Source organism: Trichosurus vulpecula, chromosome 1 (assembly GCF_011100635.1).
Source record: "Trichosurus vulpecula isolate mTriVul1 chromosome 1, mTriVul1.pri, whole genome shotgun sequence".
Classification (NCBI taxonomy): Eukaryota; Metazoa; Chordata; class Mammalia; order Diprotodontia; family Phalangeridae; genus Trichosurus; species Trichosurus vulpecula.
The window spans coordinates 119,578,193-119,592,322 of record NC_050573.1 but is presented as its reverse complement, the minus strand read 5'-3'; the positions used below and the strand labels follow the sequence as shown (position 1 = coordinate 119,592,322).

Genomic DNA, 14,130 nt, shown 5'->3' with positions numbered 1-14,130 from the left:
AGAAGAGAATATGGGTTACCATAATCATTTTAAAAAGTAAAAAGTGATATATGAATGAAAGATATTTTCTAATCTTAAAAACCCTGGGAAAATTGCCAGTTGCTCTGTGGGTAGCACTATATTAGGTGCTGTGAGTGATACAAAAGAAGTACGAGACAAGGTCCTTGCAGGGAAGGAGGAAGAGGAACCCATATAGGACACACATGCACAAAAAGTCCCATAGGTAGGAGGAAAAGCAGAATATCCCAATGTCATGGAAACGGAGAGAGTAAAGAGTATGAAGAAAGAGCATATGTACAACAATATCATTTCAGAGAAAAGTCAAAGAAGATAAAGTCTGAGACTTCTGGATTTGACATGAGCTTATGATGAAAATCAGATTATAAAGGGAATGAGCAATGAGAAAATGGAGGCAATAGATTTAGAGCCCTCACTTGACAAGTTTGACATCAAGGGGAAGGAGAATAGGAAAACTGTTAGAAGGGATGGAGAAACATATAGGTATTAGAAAGCAGAACACAGGAACGGAGAGGTATGTGACCTTCTAAATAGGGGGTGACAGGGTAATACTACAAGATCAGCTGGCATTTAAAGTAAGTATAGGAAGGTGATGAGTTTGGGGTAGGGTGTAGAGTGGGGGTGCACATTAGAATTGGGATGCCATATTATACACTTACAAAGGCAGATTTAGGCCTGATCCTCCATGTAACAAATGGAGTGGTGATATGAAGTGCTTGGGGGGACTAGCATGCCCCACTTTGGTATCCATCTGGCATTCAATTCTCACCTGTAGCTCCAAGAAGCTGTGGCTGGAGCAGCAGCCACATCCCAGTAAACCATCTTGACAGATAGGCTAAATCAGGCTGAGGATAACGGACAGGGTAACAGTGAGTTAGAGGGATGCCTACCCCAAGCATTTGAAGATGTTCCTCAGCAGAATGGACAGATGAGAACAATTTGTTCCAATAGCCATGGACGCAGCTGAAACAGACACTATGGAACACGTAGAACTTGGTCAGCCATTTGGAAGATGCCAAGGTCATCCACTGCATCCTGGGCCGTCACCAGTCATCCTGACTTTTGTCCTGCCATTGGACTTGGCTGACTCAGGAAGAGAGAATGAGGACACAACTGTGCCACTCTGCCTCAGTTAAATCCAAGTCACACACAAATCAAGATACCACCCATGATGTCATTGGTCCTCTTTGAAAAGGAAGGACAAACAACAGAATTCAAATCAATCCACAAACATTTAACTGCCTGCCTTGAATAAGTGGTGGGTACTGTGCTAGTATATTGGAGATACAAGGTCAAAAGTGATATATCCACGAGGAGCTTACATTCTCTCAGGGGAAATCCTTTTACACGTTAATTTCTGGTATCCACGAATTAATTCTTTTAGAGCCTGATGGATAGGGAGAGTTTATTGGGTTAATATCTTTAGGGCTTACCCAGAAATGACAGAATCCAAATGTTCTTGGGTTTACCTTGAAGACAAAACTACTTTTATTTTTTTTCCCCTGGAAATTGTTTCATGTTCCCCTCCAAGCCACAAACAGGATAATAATAGAAGATCCAAAGCCGTATTACTTTTCCTCCTTTGTGTTTGCTGGGGTAGAGTTGCGGTTACTAAAATCCATCGCCTCTAAGAATTGGGCACCTCTTTGGAGGCATTATCCATTAAGAGTTCTTTAACTCTCAATTATGTTTGTTTTAGTTTTCCGAACAGGAATCAGAAACCTGGTTGTAGATGATGAAACTACTTCTAGCCTGCGGGTAAAATGGGACATTTCAGATGACAGAGTGGAGCAGTTCAGGGTGACCTACCTAATTGCTAAAGGGGACCATGCTGAAGAAGTGATAGGAACGGTCTGTATGATTTTAAGCTTTCTAGAAACCCTGAAGAGTTCTAACTAACACAGCTCTAACAAAGGAGACCTATCCTTGGAGGGGTTAATAACAACTTGGTTAATAACAACTTCGTTAATAACAACTTCAGTGCTAGTTTCCTCGATGGTTGTAAGCATTTTGTTTTCTCCAGTTTCTAACTTTGTTCCAAGGCTGCTTTCATCATCTTGCTCTGCTTCTTCCGGCTTAGTTAACAATGGCTTGCATGCTAAAGAAATGCAAAGACAAATATATAACAAATGGCAGTTATGGTAATTATATTTTAAACTTACTTATTTTTCTCCTCCACTAAAGTTATTGGAAAAGTAGAAACCACAGAGATCCACTTTGGTGTATTCAATAGATAGGTATGGTCTTGAAAGGAAGCCATAAAATCCCATTTTCTTCTCATATTTTCTCTGACATTTTATTCTTCGTACTTGCATTTTTTAGTGCCTAGCAAAGCAGCTGGCACATAGTAAGTAACTAATAAATGCTTGTTAATTGAATCTATTATAATTCTAAGCCACTCTCTTGGTTTCTAATTACTTTTCAACTCTTAGTCCTTGCTGAACAATTGACTCTTTTCCTGCTACCTGATGATTTGTAACAAAAACTTTAATGCTTTAGGAGAGGTTGTTGTTTAAAGGGACTCAGTTGTAAAATGTACAGTCATTTCATTAATGTCAGTGAGCCTCCTCTAATGTGTATGTTTTACACATTTGTAGTTAGTAGATTTAAGCTTTGGGGTCCAAAGACTGATTTCATTTTCATGGGTGGGGATATTTAGTATACTAATTCACATTAGCCATTCATCTGCATTTTAAAGTCTTAGAGTTGCCCGGGAGCATAAAGAAGTTAGGTGACTTTCCCAGGACCACACAGCTGGTGTTGGAGGTGGACCTGAAGCCCAGATCTTCCTGATGCCAAAGCCAAGTATATACCAAGGCCAGATTCACCACACCACTCTGACTCACAGAGACTGGACCAAAAAATACTGAGTTTTCTTAAAATAAAGTACACATGTTTCCTTTTTATTAGAGGGCCAAGCTGGGCACAAGAATCCTGAGACAAAGGGTCATAGTCTTCCAGGATCTTTTTTAATTAAAAACAATTTTTTTAGCATTTTACCAAATCTTATTATGCTTTTAAACTTAGTGGAATTCAGCAGGATTCCCAGTCATTTACATAACTTTTGCAGCAATAAGATATTTTTTTCTTGGTAGCACTTGAATATTTTTCCTTTAGCCTTTCCAATCCTCAATTTTTCCATTTTCTCCATTTCCCTCTCTCAAGAAAATCCATAGAGAATGTCCACAGAATTGTTTTTCATCAAGAATTATATTATTGTTTCCTACCAACTGACCTTCCCTCCATTCCCTTTTATTTACAGAAGCTTGGGTAGAAAATGGCCTTTGCTATCTCATCTTCAAAATAGTAAGAGAATGAACCCCATTCATTCAAGTAGTTTCAGAATATCCACCTGACAGAATGTAGAGATTAGCAGAAAATAGTTTGGTAAAGTCAGCCTTACTTAATGTCAGTTCAGAATTTCTTAAATTCTCTCCTTAAATGCTCTTGGAAGAAAAGTCTGTGGAAACTTCAAGCATATTGAATTGGTTTGGTAATGCAAGTTTATCCCTGTAATAAATGCAATATAACTTATAAAACTGAAATGATTATAAAATGACAGATGCAGATATTTTATTTCTCGCATCATTACTCTGTATTCTCTATGATATATACATTATGTATGTATGTATACTCTATAATTTTACACTTACAAAGGTGTACTTAAAAAAAAGTTTTGCTGATTTTCTTTTCCATTCTAATGAACTTACTGGGATTCTCAACCAATTGTCCCTGGAAGCTTGGAGAAAGTGTCAATTGAGAAGAAAGGCAAATTCAGTCATTTATTTTTAAATGACTTTAGATGAAGGGGGAAATCCATTATTAGCTACGGGTGTGTATCACTTTAAACAAACAAACAAACCCCTTTGTAAGGAAATCTAGATTTATATGCCGGACCCAAAGGGGGGAAACTCTTCTTGGCCAAAGAGTTCTTGGCCTTTGAAAAGATTCCTTTGTAATGGATTCCTTTGAGTAAGGAAACTTTCTTGTGCATTTCAAATGGGAGGTGATTTGTTAACATTTTTTACACATTACTTTCCAGGAATAGATATAAAATTTCCAGAAATGCGGTACAAAAAGCTTATATTTAGATTAAAAACAAACAAATAAAAAACCCAAATTGGATATATGCTAGAATCTTTGGGTGATACTCATGAAGTGCATGAAAATGCCCCTTAGAGAGAACAGAGATTTTCTCCTGTAATGTTATCTAGCAAGGATAGAGTTGGGGTCTCATTTAGGCAGCTAGGTGGAGTACGTTGTACCTGAATATGGGAAAGATCAGAGTTCAAATATGATCTTGTAGTTCAGTTGTTTCAGTTGTGTCTGACTCTTCATAACAACATTTGGGATTTTCTTGGCAAGGATACTGAAGCAGTTTGCCATTTCTTTCTCCAGCTCACTTTACAGATGAGGAACTGAGGCAAACAGGGTTAAGTGACTTGCTCAGGATCACACAGCTAGTACATGTTTGAGGCAGGCTTTGAACTCAGGAAGATTAGTCTTCCTGATTCCAAGCTCAGGGTTCAATCCACTGTGCCACATAGATATTCCCCAAATATGACCTTAGACACTTACTCATTGTGTGACCATGCACAAGTCACATAACATCTATTTGCTTTAGTTTCCTCAACTGTAAAATCCCAATAATAACAGTCCCTACCTCCCAGGGCTATTATGAGGATAAAATGATTGTAAAATGCTTAGCATAATGCAGTAGGCTTGGTATAAATGCTTCTTCGCTTTCCCCCCTTTATTTAGGACAGAGCATAACAATAATGTAAAAGAGAAAAGTTCAGAGCAGCTTATAATGATACTCGGACTTTGAATCTTCTTTAACTCTTAAGAAAATAAAAACAGATCCTCAATTTATCTCTGGAAGACTCTGATGATATGGCGCTATTAGGCAGTAGAATTGGTTTTGGAATTCAGACCCTGAGGTTCCAAGTTCCACATACATCTGTGATTTTATCATTGTGGCTACTACCTCTTATGACCAACTAATCAATCAACAAACATCTATTTATCATTTACTAGATGCCAGAGTCAATGTACTAGGTGCTAACCTATCCATGACTGGCACTCTTGTGTGAGTGGCCACTCTTGTCAGGGTTCTCCTAGAAGTTTGTGAATGTCAAGATTTAGGAGTAACTTGTCTGTGGCACCACCAGTCTCCTACGATCTAGACTTGATACATGTATAAGAAGGGTAATTACATTTACACTATGCCACTCTTGCAAGAGAAATTGCAAATAAGAAGTGCTAAGAAACATACATACATAAATACATAAATGTCACTAATAAAGGCTTCTAATATAAACCCTTTGAAATCTATGTGCAAAATTGGGCAAGGCTTTGAGTGGAGTCCCCCAAAAGAGGTGTTTCCTTGGTCTCCAAGAGCTTATAAGATAGCTGGGGAGGACTGCTGAATAACTCAGTGGAGTACAGGAAAGAGATGGCGAAGGGCCAGATTGCATCTTTGCAGCCATTAGCACTCAGAGGTGCCTGAGAGTTGAAACTAGTTCAGTCTTGACCAGAATCAGTTATTTTTGCAGCATTGCATTACTCAACTCTATGGAGATTTGGATGAGAGCCACCATAGATATTTTTTTCTTTTGGCAAGGGACTGTAGCCTCATATTTATTTAGAATGAAAGTTCCATGGCTCCAGATTTCTCTACAACCTGAGCATCAAAATTCACAATGATGACTTGAGTGCAGAATTCATAGGATCATAAATTTAGAGCTGGAAGTGACCTCAAAAGCTATAATTTTATAGATAAGGAAACTGAGGCATAATTTAGTTAAGTGACTTGGTCACCAAGTTAGTTGGTGGCATGATTTGAATTCATATATTCCTGACTCAGAGTCCAGTGTTTTACCTGTGTCAATCAATAAAAAAAATTTTTTTTTAAAGTTTTTGAATATTAGAAGACTTGGAATAGAATTTCTTCATGCTGAAGTTCTCTTTCAGAAAATATCAAGACACATTGGGCTCAATTCACTTCCCATTCGAAAAAGAGAATCTTATTGTGGGATCTGTCCAGAAACCACAGATAGTACTGTTCAGTTGTGTCTGACTCTTTGTGACCCCAGTTGGGGTTTTCTTGGCAAAGATACTTGAGTGGTTTGCCATTTCCAGCTCATTTTCCAGATGAGGAAACTGAAGCAAGCAGGATTAAGTGACTTGCCATGGGCTGCACAGCTAATAAATGTTTGAGGCTGAATTTGAACTCAGGAAGATGAGTCTCCTCCAGGCTTAGTGTTCTATATCCACTGCACTGCTCGGCTTATCTGGCTAGACAATCAATCACTAAGGAAGAGACACTTAAGGACACAACAAACACTTGGGAGAAATTTAAATGTTACTCTTGGGTGTGCAGTTGAAGTTAAGTAATTTGGGAGTCATAAAACCTAATAAATGTTTCTTCAACACATTACAAGTGACAACTAAATGAGGCAGAAAATGCCCTATCTTTCAGTAGTCCAGGTGCTAAGGATAATAGCTTCCAGGTGTGAATCTTGATAGGTTTCAAGGTAAAATATTTCTGTCTTGGAGATATAAAATAATGGATCATTCAATGACCTTAATTTCAGGTACATCAGCATGGGTAGATTGTTTGAAAATTAACTGGAAAGAATTCCCTTATGGGGGGAGAGAGAGAGAGAGAGAGAGGGAGAGGGAGAGGGAGAGGGAGAGAGAAATGGAGAGAGAGTTGAAAGGAATTGTCTTGAAAGAAACTATACCAAATGAGTAATGCAAATTGGGCCAAACCAAAACCTTTCCATTTTCTATGCTTGAGGCCAAATTAGTCTAATAATGAAGCAATTAAGCATCCTTACTGTAGTTTCCTAAAGGCTTTGACTGAGTTTTCTCTTTGACTCTAGTACTTTACTTCCAAGTCCAAAACTAATTATGGCCATGGGCATTTTCTCTGTGCCTTCCTAAAGAGGGGCATATAATTGACTCCCCAAATTAATATAAAGTCACCCAAGTTAGACTTCGTTTTATATATATATATATATATATATATATATATATATATATATACACATACACACATATATATATAAGCAATATAAAAAGCATATATATACATATATATGACAATATGACAATGTATTGTTTTACAGGATTAACCAAATCCAAGCTACATTCACTTCAGGGTTCAACTAAAGGCTTTCTAGGGTTTAGTTCATGATTTATTGGTTCCCTCTCATCCAAAGGCAGAGCAAGGGAGCCAAGCCCCATGGTTACGCCTGCTGGCTTTTTACCCTGGCCCTTCCTTTGAGGAGCAACTCCAGCTGTCCCTGGCCTTTGACTCCCTTAACCCTTTCCAAGAAAGCTTGGCAGCCCAGCATCTTTGCCAAAAATGATTTGTTTTCTTGACTGATCAGGTGGTACACAGGAGGATTGCCACAGAAAAGACTGGAAGAAATTATTGAAGGATTAGCATTGAGAGAATATTTGAGAGATCAGAGCTTACTTACAGTGATGCTTGTAGAAACTGCAGCTTTTACTTCCCTTCTATGAGTACCTAACACCTCAACCAACTTTATTTTTGGAGCTCCTTAGAGAGACAGTGAGGTGGTATTTGTATCTAGGAAGCACCCTCCTGAAATATAAAAGCTTCAGCTTTTGATACCACCTAGATACTTTTTTTTTGGTGGTTGCTCTCTCAGAATATTTACGTGGGCTGTGTAATGCTCTGGTTTTCTGCTAACACCTGCCAATTTATGATTGAAACAAGCAAATTCTGGGATTGGGTTATAGCTGAGGGGATAACAAAATAATGAAAGACTGAATTTTCAAGGGACTACTTATACTGAGTCACAAAGACAGCATACTGATGTTGTGAACTGACCTCCCCAAGAACCACAAACACCTGTTTTTCATACAGAACATTAGTCATTTGGATCCGGATGATTTCCAAAGATTTGGGATAGAGAGAGAAGAATATTATTCAGTACAACTCATCAGAGTTCCAGATTTAAACCTTCTGTATTAATGGTTGTAATAAAAAGGTGCCCATGAGGGTGAGATGCAGAGAGAAAATCTATCTCATACTTTCCCCTTTTTCTTTTCCCTCCTTTCCCTCTATGCAGCCCTCAATTCTGATTATGTCAAGGGCCTAAGAGGCTCTGCTCATGTTGAAAGATTAGGAAGAAAAGTCCAGGAGATTTATAAATGTGGGACTTTGATTTTCAACCTAGGTTATGGTGCCAGGAAAACAGAACCAACTTCTTCTCAAGCCTTTGCTTTCAGATACTGAATACAAAGTCACTGTGACTCCCATCTATTCTGATGGAGAAGGGGTCAGTGTGTCAGCCCCTGGAAAAACCTGTGAGTATAAACGCTCTGTCCTTGGATAACAGTCTGATTGAAAATTTATTATTTTTATAAATGAACATTTTTATTATTTCTCAGAAGCATATTATTTATACTCCTGAGAAACAGCTAGGTACATTCTGATATCTATGCTATGATGTTACATTAAGTAGATGGTAGTGTGAACCTGAGGTCTCCACTGAACACCATACATTCAGTCTGGCCATGTGTGAATTTCTCTGGTGAATCAGGTAAAAAATTCGGCTTCTCAAAATTGGCAAAGATAACAAAAGATATATGCAATCAATGTTAGAGCTGCTGTGGGAAGAAAGGCACACTACTGCTACACTGTTGGTGGAGCTATAAATTGATCCAACCATTTTAGAAAGCAGTTTGGAATTCTGTGAGGCAACTGATCCTATACTTTACCCAGAGATCCTATTCCTGGGCATATATACTAAGGAAGTAGTAAGCACTCTTTTGTGTTAGCAAATAAGTGGAAATAAAATGAGTGTCCCTCCATTGGGGAATGACTGAAAGAAATAGTGGCTTACGAACATAAGGAATAATTACTATGCCATAAGGAATGGTGAATATGTGGAATTAAGAGAAACTTGAGGAGACTTATATGAACTGATACAGAATGAAGTAAGTGGGACCAAGAAAACAGCATACTTTATGACTACAATAATGTAAATTAAAAGAACCCCAAGTGAAGGCAAAGGCAGTTAATGGTGATGACTAATCTGCCCTACAGAGAAGATCTGAGGAAATGCACCTCTCTCCTTTCATTGTGGAAGTAGGGGCCTCTGAGTGTGGAATGTTGCATCTACTGCCAGGACATTATCTCTATATTGCCTGATTTTGTTTAACTGTCTTTTTTCAGATATTTATAAGGAAAAGCTCACCGGGGACAGTAGAAGGTGGGGTAAGGGGAGAAAACAGGCTAAATCTCAAAATAACTAGAATATGAAACCAAAATTAATCAATAAAACTTAAAGAAAAAAGAAAAAGAGAAAGGAAGTAAGGAAAGAAAGAAGGGAATGGAGAATGGAAGAAAGGAAGGAAGGGAGAGAAGCAGAGGATAGGAAAGAAGGAAGAGAGGATGGGAGGGGGAGAGAATAAAGGGAAGAGAGGAAGGGAGAATGGAAGGAAGGGAGGGAGTATGGAAAGAAGGAAGGGAGGGGAGGGAAGATAGGAAAGAAGAGAGAAAAGGCAGATAGAATGAAGGAAAGGAGAGGAGAGGAGAGGACAGGAGAGGATGGAGAAAATTCAGCTGTTCAGATTCTACTTGGCTTACAAAATTTGCAGTGGCTCTTGCATTTAATAATACTATCATTTCCCTTTCCTCACTGTCCCCAAGTTGTTCTGCTCATTTGCAGTGCTGATTCATGGGTAAGAAAATGTAAATGGAATTGCAGAAAATACAATGCCCCACAAAAGAACATATTACATTTTAGAAATGCTGACTCATTTATTTTAGATTCAAGACAGATAGATCGGTCTCTAGTTCCACGGAATTTGGTTATGCTGAGTCTTACTTAGGTCATTTCCGTTTCCTTAGTTACATGACCTGACTTAACATTTTGACAATACTGAGTTATTATTATGACTCAGGACAAAGGGGAAGAACACAGAACCACAGAATTATATAACATCACAGTAGTCAGCCTGCTTCTGAACTTCATTCCCATCTATGACATACCCATCCTGCTTTCGTCTTAAAGCCTCTAGCAAGGGAGAATCCACCATCTCTCAAAATAGCCCATTTTACTCTGGGATCCTTGAATTGTTAGGAAGTTTTTCTTTATATCAAGCCTAAATCTACCTCTCTGTGATTTCGACCCATCATTACTAGCCTTGCCCTCTCAGACCAAGAATGACAAATCTATTCCCTATTACACGTAACAGCTCTTTAAATACTGTGAGCATGTTCTTTTTTTGGCTGAACCTCCCAGGTTCCTTAATCAAGCAATACTGAGGCAGAGCACAGAACACAGAGTGTTTCCAGAGAGCACTCTTACCCTGACTTTACCAGTATCCCCTGCTTCTTGTCTGAACTCTCTTATCTTATATTCTATTTATTTTTAAAAGCCAAACAGACCCAATTTTAAGACTAATCATCACTATTAATATTTCTTTTGTATGGTAGGTAATATGGCTCTATTATCTTCTCACATTTTAGAGCACTTTCTCTGAATCTTTCTTTCATCCCTATCACACTCTACTTTGTACTATGAGACAAGTTAGTAGACTATAACATCCTTGAGGCAAAGGACTGTGAGGTTTCTTTTAGTCATTGCACACTCAGCATCCAATATGGTGCATTTCACACAGTAGATACTTAATATCTGTTTACTGAATTGAATTGGGTCAAACCCCAATTCAATTGAATTCATTGAATTGGGGTCAAACCCCATGCCAAAGGAATGGCAGACTGTCCACTACATCTTTATAGAATAAAAAGATATTTAAGCATCTATTAATGGCAATTGTTTTCAAGCAGTATTAGCCACAACCAAATTTCAACACAAAGAATATCAATGGTTATTTTGAGTTTGTTGCAATGAGCTTTGACTTGTTATCACCTGAAATGTAGGAGGAGGATATGGAGGGGTGTCTTTGTTCAATATGATGAGCATATAGGATGGAAGCATCTCTCTATGAATGGTTTGGAAATAACTGTTAATATCTTATCAAAAGCATTAAAGACATCTTAGAAATTCTTCAAGATCACTAAGAATCCCTAAGGCTCTCCCCAAGATGAATGCTTCCTGGTACCTGCCAAAGTTGGGTGTCACTGATAAAGGCTTCTCTTAAAATGCTGTCTTGGACTCTTAGGAGTACAAACTACTATGAGGAGTCATTCTTTTGTACTAGCCTATGAAAAGAGGTCTGTTTTGACATTTCCCTTTCCCACCTTCTGAAACAGTTTATCTTTTTGGTTTAACAGCTGCACAAGGAGAATAGATGAGCACAATTCTTTACCAATATTTTTCTCCATTTTAGTGCTACTTTCTGGTCCCCAAAATTTACGTGTCTCAGATGAATGGTATAACAGATTGCGAATTACTTGGGATCCTCCATCTTCACCACCAAAAGGCTACAGGATTGTATATAAACCCATTAATAGTAAGTACATTTTTAAAGATCAATTTGCTTTGCCCCATTTTTCCAAATAACCGCTTAATCTTGTCATTGTATTTGAAAGGAACATTGCCTCCTTGGTTAAGTCTCCCAGTTTCTGCCAATTCCTTGATTATTAACGTTCATTTTTCCTATTCTTTCAGTTCCTGGCCAAGCACTAGAGACTTTTGTAGGGAATGATATTAACACCATTCTGATTCGAAACCTTGCCAGCGGAACAGAATACAATGTGAAAGTGTTTGCCTCTTATCCTTCTGGCTTCAGTGATGCTTTGACAAGTGAAGTGAAAACTTGTAAGTCACACATCCTATTGGTTTTAGTCCTCAGACATGACTTTGCAAATTGGTTTCCAACGTGATCCTACCGTTTGGTTCATTTACTAATTACTATTCCCCAAAGGACTTTTTCTTTTTCTCGACCTAGGTCTTTTTGTAAGAAATGATGTTAACATCCAAAATTTCATTAGTGGAACTTCATTAGTGGTAGAGCATTCTGAGCTCATATTGGTCTAATCAGCTATAGTTGGACACATCGAAACTTGACTCTAGCAGAGTGATGTCATCTTGGTCCTCTTCGAGAACGAAGGACAGCAACCAAGTGGAACAGAGTAGAGCCTATCTAGTGTTTGTTATACTCTTGTAAGGCCGGGAAGTAGCTCATATTTGGCGTTGGTAGAGCAGATTAGCATTACATGGAACTCAGATGGATGTGATAAAAACTTGTAGAAAAAAAGTTTTGCTTTAATTTTTCACATGAGGTAAGCTTTTCCAAATTCTTTGACAGAGTCTGCTGTTAGGCAGGCAGGAATAAGCCCTCGTCAAAATTGTGCTGCTTCTAAGCTGTCTACCAAAGGATCTCATATTCCAGGAATTTGATTCACTTAAGACTCTCTTCTCTGGTAGGGGAGTCTTATGCTGCCCTACAAATTTGGGGCTTGTCATTGCCATGAACTCCCAACCATTTCCCTCCTTTCTCTCTGAATTCGCAGAAATCAATATCTGTAAAATTGATGAAGTATATTTAAATATTCATCATTGTCATGAAATCAAGTTTTATATTCCCTATTCATTAAATAAAACAGACCAAACTTCTGATATGTCATTCTTTAATCCCCAAACTAATTTCATTAGTTAGTTTTTTATACTTGTAATTTAATTTAAAATAATTTACTCATTAATATGTTTTTATTTGACTTTTGTATGGCTTTTTGGCCTTCAATTAAGATTTTGGATGCATCATTGCCCCTAAAAATAGGGAGTATCATGGAGGAATGGGTGATCAAAAGTGTCAAAGGCTACAGAGAAATCAAGGTGAATGAAAGTTGAGAAAAGGTTATTGGATTTGGCGACTAAGAGATCACTGGTAACTTTGGAGAGAGCGATTCCAATAGAATGAGGTTTTCTTTGATACCTTCGTTGATATTTGTATTTTATGTGTTCATTACTGTATCATAGTTCTCTTCTGTTCCTTAGAGTATGGAATGCAGAAGCATTCCAGGTATTATCTTATTTTGAATTTATTTCCAGAGTTGTGTTTGGAACCCTAAACCTAACCCTAAAAAAATTTCATTTTGTATACAAATAGGACACTATAAAAGAAGACATTTCCCACAGAGTGAAGATATTAATATTTCCATTTCATTCCAGTGTTCTTGGGAGTGACAGATCTTGCAGCAGAAAGAATTCAGACGAATAGCTTGTGTCTCAAGTGGAAGCTTCACAGTCATGCCACTGCTTACAGGGTCGCCATAGAGAATCGCAGAGGTAAGACGATGAGTTTGACAAGTGCTTTCTGATCACCTGCTCTGTGCTCATCATCATACTTGATACTGTGAGGAGGAGGTGGCGGGAAGGGCATTGGGTAGGATAGAAACATACATAGGACACAGTCACAGCTCTCACTGATATAGTACTGGAAGGTAAATTCTATTATTATACTTATTTTAAAGGTGAACACAGTGAAGCTCAGATAGGTTAATCGACTTGCCCATGGTCACACAACTAGTATGTATCTAAAGCAGGATTTGAGCCCTGGTCTTTTGGACACCTAGTCTAGCACCCTGTCCATGGTGCCATGTGGCTTCTCAACAAGCTCCTACTTGGGGAGACTAGAATCACAAACAATAGGTTATCATTGTTCCTGATTCCATTGTACTTGGGCCTGCACCCTTTCTGGCTGTCTGCTTTTTAGTTTTATATTTCCCTTGGCACTACTTTTTCTCTTGACTTGGGGGTGAGGATATTCCTTCCCTCCTGTTCGAGTAACTACCTGCATGATATGTGATATGTAAGCTCACTTCCTCACGGGGGTTGTAGCACTCAAGTAAGTAAACATAAGGCTTGTTTATTTTCTTTGCTCAATCATTCTTAGAATCAATCACTTTTTCAAAGGGACTAAAAACTCCTTGTACAGAGAAAGGAGTTTGTTATTATTAATATGGTTAAGCAGAATAACAATGTCCTCTTCATTTAGTGTTTCGTAATTATAACATTTATCTGTTTCAAACAGTAATATGAAGTTGGCATTGAAAGTAGTATTAGCCCCCATTTACAGATGGGGGAACTGAGGCTAAGGTGAAGTAACTTGTCCTAGATCACACAGATAGTCAGTGGCTCAGTCTAGATTTGAAGCCAGGGT

The 14,130-nt window shown here is 38.2% G+C and overlaps 1 protein-coding gene across 2 annotated transcripts in view; it reads left to right on the top strand.

Annotated features, from left to right (window-relative positions):
• Window positions 1-14,130, top strand: part of COL14A1 (collagen type XIV alpha 1 chain) — a 254,847-nt gene that overhangs the window by 123,076 nt on the left and 117,641 nt on the right. For both annotated transcript variants that reach the window (XM_036760560.1, XM_036760567.1), the window contains exons 19-23: window positions 1,718-1,869; window positions 8,232-8,361; window positions 11,356-11,478; window positions 11,637-11,786; window positions 13,140-13,256. In XM_036760560.1, the coding sequence (XP_036616455.1) occupies window positions 1,718-1,869; window positions 8,232-8,361; window positions 11,356-11,478; window positions 11,637-11,786; window positions 13,140-13,256 (672 nt within the window). The remainder of the gene's footprint in view (window positions 1-1,717; window positions 1,870-8,231; window positions 8,362-11,355; window positions 11,479-11,636; window positions 11,787-13,139; window positions 13,257-14,130) is intronic.